Here is an 11,359-nt window from a genome sequence, read left to right on the forward strand (position 1 = left end):
CAGACCTCAGGGGATGTTGGATCTGGTGGACAAACCGTCAGGAGAGGCAGAATCCAACACCCAAGTCCGTTGCCGGGGCACTCTTTGGACCCTGGGGGTTGTGCCACATCAAGTTCACGTGCTGGCAGGAGTGAATTCCTTTCTTCAGATGAATTCTAAACTTAGTATTCACCTGGGTGCCAATCACAGCATTACCCCTGGAACTCTACAGGAACCTTTTCAAGACTTCAGGTTTGACCCTGCAGCCTTCAACCACATTTTCAAGTGACAAGGAGTTTTGGTTACTAACACAAACCATGTTTTAATCCGCCCCGCCATACATAGTATTTTTGAAATGCGTACATTAGATTTGTGTCACATTCAACATCCAGAAACAGAGACACCCAGCAAGAGCCAGGTTAGCAGCTCGTTTGAGAAAAAGCACGGGTTTTCTGGTAAAGCTTGTGTTAAATTCAAAGCGCAGATAAATATTTGCTTTGGTCCCTTTTGCTCCATAGGATTTTTTATCATTAATACATTAAAATGTTTCCACACCTCTCCTACCATTGACTATTGTTGCTGGGGTTTGCCCTTTTGTTTTCAATCACCTATATAAGTTTTACATAAATTTAGCTTAGGAATACACAATATATCCATCTTTGTTAGCGCCTCAAAACAGTTCCTTGAAAAGGCGTGTGTACAAAAATATTTACTAACTATGAAGTAGAAAAAAATATATTTGGCTTGCAAATAAGTGTGGTTTCCTTCACCTGCTTATCCCAGAAAATACAGCTGAGATGCAAGATCTGATTTTCCTCCCATCTGAACTTTTCAGCTGAGTGGAGCAGGGCTCGTGAAGGCAAACCGACTTCTCCAAGTCCATACAGCCAGGCTAGCTCACCGAAGATCAAAAATACAGGGTCCTTGGATCTAATTACTGCCTTTTCTACTGTGGGCTCTTCAGAAAGAGGTTTGGAAGAGATGTGAGTTTTGTGGCAGTACCATTTGTGCTAGAATCCCATGTTCAACAACAAAAACGTGGACATTTTACTTCCAAGTACATCGTTGTACCCGGATAACACCCCACAATTAACGTAGCCACAAGAATTTTGATTCTCTTCCTCTTCTTGCAGTACTGTAAGTCTTCAGCTCCTGGAACCGTTACTTCTGCGGGGAGTGTTTTATACACTGATGCACTGTTCAGCACGTGTCTCTCACCTCACGGTTTCTTTCACAGCTCTTTGATGCTACTGACGAATATTTTCAATTTACTTTAAAAGAGACCCCGTAACAGCAGCCACAAGTTTGCCATCATTGGTCAGGGCCTCCTTTCAACAGCTGAAATACAGCATTCCAACTGCTTTTTCATGTGGACCATCTATGTATTCACAGGCTCAATTTAAGACAGACGTCAGCTAAGCAATAAATACATCAGGATTTTGGAGGAAAAAAAAAGCCTAACAGATACATTTGGTATTTGTACAGTGCGGCCATTTACCACCAGTCCAAGCAGATACCAATGCACCGTGACCTGGCAGTCTTTCCGAGCGTCCAGTGACTGCACTGCGTCCAGGTTGACTCAGTCTGTAGCACTCAGTGTCCCAAACCATTCCCAGTGAAATGACACATTTGAGCTTTTTCCCCCCAAAACACCACACGTGTACATGCTTCCATCTACATATTAGGTCACTCCTTTCAATCTTGTCCTTGGGGTCCCCGAGCAAACCCTAAAATAAGAGCAAGCTCTTTCAATGCCGTTTGCTGACGTGTTTGAAGAGAAGAGCTGCTTTACTCCTAAACAGAGAACAGAAATGTGTGTGTGGGTCTGTACCGCCAACGGACACACCGGGCCTACTCCTGTGGAAAACGTGGTTGTGTTTGACTACAAGAAATTGAAAGAAGCCCACTGCTGCAGAACTGGGTGCAACCCACATCGGGACTCAGTAAATGCATGAAAAAGGAGCTGTGTTCTTTTGGTGTACGCTGCTTGAATCGTTCCCAGCGCCGGAGGAGCATTTGGGAATCTCCACAGCAAGGCCTGCAAAAGCCCCGACTCCTCTACCTCTCCCCAGCTGGAGGAAGAGTCTCTTGTCAGCACTGACGACAGCTGGAAGGTGCTGCTGCGCTCCGCCTGCAGACGAGCAATGTGGTGGCCCTGTATGTCTGTGGCAGCCAGCTGTGGCTACAGAGGGCTTACAAATCTGTCGAAGGCTTTGCCCTGGGGACAGACCACAGCCTAGCACAGAGCCTGAGGACTCAGTGTTAGCACCAGCTGCATCTGGATCACATCCCATCCTTTCACCTGAACGCCTACGGCATGGACTCCAATTTAAAGCACAGTTCTTCACGGGGGGTGCTCAGACCTAACAGGCATCAGCACTAGATAATTTGGCACCAGAGGCTAACTTGAACACAATCGAATCTCTAAAGGAAGGGCCCACATTGGAAAATTAGGTCAAGAAATGGAATTTCTTCCTACTAAAATCCTGGCACTCAACTATAGAACCAGTTACCCAGCTTCAAAACAGGAGAGCTCCTGAAAGAAGTCAGGGGAGGGAAAAACAGGGAAACGTATCAACACCTAAAAAAACCCCCAAAACATTAAGAGTATCAAATTATAGTGTGATGACTTACGAGTTTTTCTCTGAAGTCTCTTGCACCTTGGCAGCAGTCATCTGAAACTGCGGCATGTATGGCACAACGGCTTTATACTTAAGGCTACTTTGGATAAATGCATTTAAATTAGGAAGCGTATGCTGAAGAAAGCCCATATCTTTGAGTAGGTCAGTTGCATGGAACTGACACATCACCCCGGAACCTTCTGTCAAAAAAATGTCATTTTCTCTTTTTTCTGATGTTGTTATCCCTAGGTAATACAGGCCGTGCTCAGGACTGTCTCTGTCTGTGAAAGTCTCATCCCGATCTGAAGGTTCTGAAAATCCCTCTGAAGAAATAAGGGAAAGGGAAAGGGTCTCGCTGGGCTGCCTGCTAGGTGGGTCAGGTAATATGAGGAACGCCCCATTTCCAACCTCCCAAGAGCTACTTGAGAAGGCACCTGTAACTAAGGAATCTTCAGCTAAGAAGCATCTATCAAAACAACTTCTTAGATTCATTTTCTGTTCGTAAAGCCCGCTTGATCTGGAGTTACTGACAACAGTAGCATATTTAATATCGGACTGCCTTGTCATTTCTCCAATGGTTTGGTCATCATGGGAGCTCTCAGAGAAGCTGCTGCTATTGAAATGGCTGCTAGAGCAAGCAGAGTCATGCTCAGAGTCTTGAATTTTTGTAAACATGGAATCATTTACTAAAAAATCTTGTGTGTCTTCTTTTTTCAACGCTTTAGTAACACTGATGTCTTCCAGCACTATTTCTGGTTCCAGAAGAAGAGGCTCAAATGACATTGCTTCGGGGTGCTTGATAAAAAGATGCTCAAAAGTTTCAGGCTAGAAGAAAAGATATATTTTAATGCTCATCTATTATTTAATAGATTTATTTCAGTACGAAGCTACTGATTTTAGGAATCACAGACAAAATCCCCACGGTTTCAGTAAGAGTATATAGTTGAAAATCCTCTAAAACACATTGCCTCTCCTCTTTGTCTGTGTGTAGGTGAAGATTGAAGGACAAGACAAAAAAAAGCGAGAACCTGTCTGTGTGTCAAGTGCTGCAAAGCAAGTGTTCTGTGAAGCACTCAGCATTCCAGCCAAAGCAGTGTATCATTTAAGCTGAAAGAGAAGCTGCTGAATGGTCCCATTCATTTCAACATTAATAAACATGCACGTATTGTTAAAAAACACACGCAAGTGCTCTGCAAGATAAAGGTCTGATGCCCTCAGATGTCCTTGGCTTTGTGTTTCGATTGTATAAACAACAGACTGAATCATTTACATGTCAACCAAAGTAACTTTCCCTGCTAGGATAATATTATTTAGGGTCAAATTCAGCCTTTACATAGTATTTTTAGAGCATTCCCATCTGAATAGCAGGTGTATGTCTGAACTGCATGAAGAGAAACACACATTTATTTTGGAGAAACTTTATGCTTTACTACTACTAATATATATGCACGTGAAATATACGACAGCATGAACTGACAGCAGAACTGGAACTCCCAGCTACAAAGCAAAAATCACTTGAGAAACATGTATTTCCTAATGAATTCAAGACAAAACATGATAAAAACAGATTTTGTGTACATTAGCAAACCATATTTTACAGCAGGAAAGCTGCCAAAACAACCAGGAACATGTCAAAATACTTAGACTAGTATACAATTACAGAAACGAGTAAACTAACTTGCATATCTTAGGCTACTACTTTAGTGTAGACTAGCTACCAGTAACGCTGATGCCCGCACATGGCAAAGCTGGTGAGCAGGTTTCTAACTGCTTTGGTACTTGCCCCACACAAGTCCTATCACCTTCCCACACAGAAACCAACCTGCACACTGGAATCTCTCCTAGTCTTCAAAATAATGTCAAGAACCACATATAAAATGAACCAGCTATCAAAACGAGCCGGAGGCTGCTACTATACTGTATACATAGAGCCATGATGATTGTAACTTATATTGCCCGATGAAAGCCATCTTCCCTCTCACAGGTTTGCTATGAATCGACACAGGCACTGCTGTGCCAAAGCAGAGGAACAGCCCAGTCAGCGTATTCCGCCCTCAGCAGCCTTTTCAAATGGGAGACATAGATTATCGAGAAGCTTTTGAATGACCAAAATACCATGTTTCCTCCTGATACACCTGCCCTCCTGCAACCAGCAGCTGGTTTATCCTGAAGAGAGATGGCTTATATTCCTTCCAAAATCTGCTTGCTCCCTCACCCCAGCCCCCAGTATCTGCTCTTATAAATGCATACGTGTATAAAAACATACAGATACTATTGCCTGCAAAGTTTAAATACATCACATTCAAAGACAGGAACGTTGTTTGGCAAAGGCCACCATCTGCCAACTCAGGCACATCACTTATGAAAACATGTCAGATATTTAATCAAACACAATGCATAATCCAACGTCCTGAGAAAATGTAAAACTATAGCGTATCAGCAATACAGAGCAAGCTGGGTGAATGGTGCTGTATTTCCACAGCACATGCACGTAAGGTATAATTTGGGCACAAACTGTGTTAAACAGCAGGCAAAGTAGTTCCATAAAACTCCAGAGAAAAGTCATAGTCTCAGGTCACCAGTTCCCAAACTGCTGACCAGATGAAATGAGATCCAAACAAACAAGGGATTTCAAGCAACGTCGTATTTTGCTCTCCTGTTCAGTCTAGGGTTTAAGTTCTGTTTGTCTCATAAGCAACAGGCTCCCTCTGAGCTGTAAGCCAGTTACCACACCTGAGGCAGGTTAAAGTCAAAATCACCTTGTGCTCTAGTTGCTGAACACAGATATATCAAAATATGCTACTGGACCAATTGTGCCAGGACCAGATCTTGACTTTCACATACATTTAACTTCACACATTGCAAATCAGCCCGCAGACATAGGAGGGTGATTTAGATACGTATGAGTCTTTGCAAGAGTGATACTAATTTCCCTGTAAAATATTTGTGGTTGTATTTAAGTAATTTCTCCAACATTAGGTCCTAAAACTTGCTTATTTTTACTACTGTATTGAGAAAATAAGAGGAATTTTAATGATTTTGACACTATGCATACATATAAAGGCTTGCAAGACAGAGCCTAGATGCAAGTCTTGCCTGTTTTAGGTTATGATTTTAACCACTTGCTGCTGTGAGCAATACAATCAGGATAAAATAACACTCTATAAAGGCAGTTCTGGAATACCAAATACTAAATGTACTATATTGAATATACAAAGTAATGATCAGATGTTGACTCAAGTATTTAATTAATATTGATACGTACCAGGACAAGACAGGAGTTCTACATCAAATGCCTTCAAGAAAGACATCAGAACTTCCCAGCAGTGGCATACAGGCTATCTACGTAATCAATGCCTCTTACAGCTAAGGAAAAATACCATACCAGTACTGTACACTGTTTTTTCTACTGGAAATTACACACACGCACACACACAAAAGCAGGATTTGGCCCTAAACACACAATTTCGAAGAATGTGTTCTGGCCTTGGACACTCACGAGGTGAGTGGGAGATGATCATGCTAATCTGAGGACAGGCACCGTGCCTTCAGTGCAATTAACATTAACCAACATTTTCTGGTAAGATTAGTACAATGTACGGATGAGACACGCTTTCTGCTGCATAACAAGCTGACAAAAATCATGTCAGATGTCAATTTCTTTCATACTTGCATGCATCATTTCTTTTCCATTAATTACAGAACGAGCATATGAATGTCAAGCAGTATCGCCAGGGTGTCAGCTTTACCCTCCTTTCCTAGTTAAAACTTCATCAACTTTAATACGCTTATTTCAGCTCTACCAGTCGGCAAGGAGAATCATTTCCAACATGCTAAATCCAACATGCAAATTTCATGCACCTTTGCAATTGGGGACAGTAAAGATTGTCATAGGCTCCTTTTGCTATAGATGACAAGATGAAATAGGCAAATACAGGTGCACGGGTGCAACTTGCACTCCTGCAACTAACAGCTATTCAAAGAGCCCAGCCCTTCCCAGGATGCAGCCATGTCAGGCTGGTCTGGGATCTAACAAACCACACAAGTAACACACACTCAGCTTTCTAGGCCAAGCCAGAGGCACAGGCTCTGCTGTCGCCAGCCAGTGTGCCTGCTGCCACGGGGCTGGAGAACACCCACTCTTCACCCGACCACAACTGCAACCTCCCCAACAGAAGGATTTCCAGAAGCTTCATTTAACATTAAAACATGCAGCATGGTGCATCAGACAAGTAAGTACATTAGCACATTAAAAAGCCACAAAAAACCCACCCCCAAACCCAAAAAACCCCAAACAAACCCAAAAAGCAGAAACAGCCCTAACACTACCAAAATCAGATTTTCCTTGAGGATTTCTGGCTTGTTTTTTCAACCACAGATCTAATGGTAGAGATTACTCAGGCACCTGCAATGATGTGGCTGCATGTTTAAATGATAGCAAATGAAGAAGCAATATAAATAGCATGCACATTGGTATTTCCAGCAAGCCAAAAGCAAGCAAGCCAACAAAAAAACAGTAAGGCACAACACACACCCAGTTTCTGCATTCTCTGAGTTGCTGCTGCACCCAAATGCATGTTAAAAGTTCAAAAGACCTTAATGCGACAACCAAGCACTTGAACAAATAAGAGATTTGATCACTTTGATGTGCCTGGAGTCACAGTGGCAACTCCCAAGCTAGGTCTCAATTAGAACAAATACTCAATCAGAATAAAACCCCACTTTCAAGTGAAGTCAATAACTGGGCAGATCTTGCACTCAAGCTGGATAAATCCCAAACCAGTCTGATGTCTCTGCTTCCATGGCTGCATCCTGGGAAGGGCTGGGCTTGAAAGTATTCAGCCCTTTGCCAGTCACAACCTTAGTCAGCAGGGCACTAAAACAAAAGTTAAAACCCCCAAATCTAAAGTAAGTGCTGCTGCCTGTGCAAGTGACAAACTGTGTTTTGGTCTGTAAAGTGGCACTTGCTCCTAATTTTTGCGAGGGCATTTTAGATTTTTGACAGAGCTACTTCCAGGATTCGTTATATTTAAACAAATCAGCATTGTATTGTATCTGGGCTTCCTGTCTTCTGAATATAAATAGAAAAATCTTCTAACGATTCTGTATAGGAAGAAATGAAATAAAAGATGAGAAAAGAAACCTTCACTGGAAATGCAATTAAATACCTGAAAAATCTGCTGCCATTAGATGCTCTTTCTTTTAGAAATAACAGGCCTGAATTTAGATTCTTATCGCAATGATTACACGCTCTCAAACTCTGGGACCATAAGCCTCCATGTAAAGGCTCCTGATTCACATGCCAAATGGAAAAGCAGTTTACCACAGCAAAGAATTTGGCCTTTGGTACACACACGTGGCACTCACTGAGGTGCATACACATTATACCAATGGGACTCTAAAACAGATTTACTAATTGCCCTGAAATTTAAACACCCTCTACATTCAAAAGAGGTGTTGGTCTCTGGTCCTGGCCCATTTCCAGATACCAGCCTTCTACAGCTGAGAGAAATGCTGTATCGCTAACTTCAGAGGCTCCAAGTGGCTTCATTCAGTCAGTCAGGTAGGGTCCAGTCTAACCAATAGGTAGCGTTCAGTACTGGGCAAACAGCAGTCAGACCCATGGGACGGGGGAAGAAGCATCACCAGGGAAATACACACCTTCTGAAAATTGACTCCTTGCGCCCAGGAGCAATTCTTGGGGTTTGGAACATCTTCCCAAAACAGTTTCTTCATTCTGCAATATTAGGTAAATTCTGGAGTTGGTACTGTTCTCATCTATTCTGTACTGCTGTCATTCACCTTTGCTATGTCAGAAAAGGAATCTCTGGGATTTTATTTATCCAGAACACTACAACAATGAAACAATAATTTTAGATATTATAGATGGCCAAAATTTAATAGAAAAAAATAAAGAAATAAAAAAGTGATGTACCAGGTGGCAGTTTTGCAAAAACATAAAAGGTACAGGCAGTCTTTGCTGAATATGACCCCAACCCACCTTCCACAAAACCCAGAGGGATTTTTTTCAGTTGGCTCAGTTTGTGATGACAATTAAATATGGAACTCAGAGTGCTTTACAAATTCAAAGCACATGACACTCATTAACTTGCCCACAAACCACTCTGCAGGAGTAAGGAGTACGTGGTACAGGCTGAAGTGATACTTCCCAGAGAAAACAAACAGCGCTGATCATCATCTTACTGCAAGGACACCAGACCCGAAAGGGCACTGGTCTGACTTGCGCAAGGTAACAAGCCTGTGCACTCAAGACACTTTAATTCTTGGTGCTGTATTTCAGAGTCCACTGCCTTTCAGTACAGTACATCAAATATACGATAAAAATAATTTCTAGCTCTCTCCCCAGAAAAAAGCAGGCAGGCATCAGCTAAGCTGCATCACCTTCTACAGGCCTTCTGGGACTTGTATATGACACCAAACAACTTACCTTTGGTGCGAAACCAGCAGTGTTCCAACCAACAGAACTGAGGTCGAAATAACTATTGGCAGAACCACATAGAGGCTGGCGTTATTCTCACTTTCATATCCACCTGGAAATAAAAGGAATTCAGATAATAATGCAGTAAAATAATTCATCTGTGAACAAAGAGTTTGCTATAGGGAAATAACAAACAGTAGAAACAACAGCCTGAACACAAAAAAAACCCCTTGATAAACAGTTTTATTGCACATCAACAAACCTTTACCTTGAGAACAAATAGACAAAAAGGAAGGAATTATTTTAAATACCGAAGTGACTCTTCCATCCCTGTGGGAGGTGCCCACTGCTCCCTTGCTATTAAGAAATTAAACCAGAGCGTAAGTAAGAGAACAGTCCACAACTGGAGACTGAAGAATCACAGGGACCTAGCATCTCAGCTATTAAGTTAGATGCACGGGAATCAGGTCCTTCTCTCAACTAATGCCACAAAGAGTTTTCAAAGTAAAGCAACTGAAGCCTAGATCACTATTTATAGTTACATTACAATCACTTTATTACTGACATTTTTTTCTGTAAGATACAGGCTTCTCGTGCATTTCAAGTTTACTTTTACAAGCTCCTATTTCATAACATGGAGAAAGATCCTATAAGTCACCTTTGGTGAACTGATCCGTTGCTCTGGATTTGCCAACCCCTCCAGCAAACACAGGGTACAGGCTGAACTGGTACTTCTCAATCAGAATAAAGTGATCTGGAAAGAGGAAATCAGCCTTTTGAATCAAAACTATTATCCTTTATCAAAACTATTATATTTTTTTTTTTTTACCTCCACAGAGGCTCTGGTCACGTATCAGAGTTTAGATAAGCCCAGAGAGGGGAATAATGAAAGCCATCTTTTATAGATACATCTTTAACATCAGAAGATTAAAACTATTAATCTATACTGGTTAATCCAGCATTATTCTGTCATGGAATTAACACCTTTATGGAGCTATTGTAAACATTTCTAAGATTAAAGCCAAAATGCAAATGGAATGCACATATTAACTTAGATAATTAGCTGGTGTAATTGATATTTCAGAACTAATTTTATTGTAATGACAAAAAATGAACGCGCTCCTGAGCTTCATTCTTTGTTAACCTGATTATTAATGCAACAGTCAATCCTTTACAGTCAGCCCTCTGATGATAATCAAGAATTGCTCATCAGGAACAGAGGTGGGGGGGGAAGGAATCAGAGCACTCAGTAACAATACATTTTTCTGTTCCATAACAATTATCATAATGTATTATATTTTCAAGTGCTCACTCACCATAGATATAATATTTACTAATATTTGGAGGAACTCGCACCCATTTCATCTCCTCTTCTTTGTTAAGGTTCTTCCATTCAATGACAAAAGATGTTATCACGTATATTTGAGGTGAAAGCGTCCAAATCAAAATCACACAAGTGCTGTTCACTGGGTAAGCGCTAAGTGACTGCACAACGTTCACTGACAGAATAAGGAGAAAACAGCTGTGAATTACATGAGCTCAGACAGAGGTGAGATGAGAGCTGGGTTAGCAGGAGAGGTGTATGCTATAATCTAATCTACCTGCACACAAATAACTGCTGCGGTTTCAGCACTTTATGGCTCACTTGTTTAATTATCTTCTATACAATAAAGCTTGGTCTTTAGGTCATATAAGCGAACATATTTCTCTTTAAGGCAGCAAAGCTTGGTTTACACCAACCAGTCCCGAACACTAAATAGATCAAGTTTCTTACCAGACATCAAACAAGTATCACGATTCTCCTGTGCACTTCCTTATCACTCCTTAACCAAAAAGTATCAACAACAACTGAACTGTCAACATTTAGCTAGTAAAGCAGGCATTGGGAGCCTTGTAAGCTAAATCCTATTGAATCTCTCTAAGTAATGCACGAAAGCAACGATCTGGTCGGACAAATGCATCCCATTACACTTGCTGCCAACCACGGGGTTTCCAGAATACGCTTACACACAGCATCAGAAAGAATTTTATCCATAAAAATGCTTTAAAAATTGCATTACAGCAGTAAAGTTCCAAGAATAGACATCAGTAATGTTTCCACAACATATATTTGCATATGAATGTTACACAATTTAAGTACTCAGAAGCAATAGCCTTTATTTTATTAATAAAGCAGAATGCAGCCGAATCAATGAAGAGGCTGCTCAGGAAGTAAAGCCAAACCTCTGAAAACTATGTACTCTGGCAGCCCGTCAGGTGAGCAGCCAGAGAAACAAGACCGTATTTCATTTTGGAAACAACAAAACATTCCCTAGCAGGA

The 11,359-nt window shown here is 41.3% G+C and overlaps 1 protein-coding gene across 1 annotated transcript in view; it reads right to left on the reverse strand.

Annotated features, from left to right (window-relative positions):
- Positions 1-2,609: 2,609 nt before the first annotated feature.
- The window catches only part of LEPR (leptin receptor), a 35,455-nt gene continuing 26,705 nt past the window's right edge, over positions 2,610-11,359 (reverse strand). Inside the window, exons 14-18 of the mRNA XM_035891793.1 lie at positions 10,356-10,538; positions 9,698-9,793; positions 9,049-9,151; positions 8,262-8,337; positions 2,610-3,425 (exon numbers count right to left, since the gene is read on the reverse strand). Coding sequence (XP_035747686.1) covers positions 2,610-3,425; positions 8,262-8,337; positions 9,049-9,151; positions 9,698-9,793; positions 10,356-10,538 — 1,274 coding nt within the window. The remainder of the gene's footprint in view (positions 3,426-8,261; positions 8,338-9,048; positions 9,152-9,697; positions 9,794-10,355; positions 10,539-11,359) is intronic.

This window comes from Egretta garzetta, unplaced genomic scaffold (assembly GCF_000687185.1).
Source record: "Egretta garzetta isolate BGI_Z169 unplaced genomic scaffold, ASM68718v1 scaffold163, whole genome shotgun sequence".
NCBI lineage: Eukaryota > Metazoa > Chordata > Aves > Pelecaniformes > Ardeidae > Egretta > Egretta garzetta.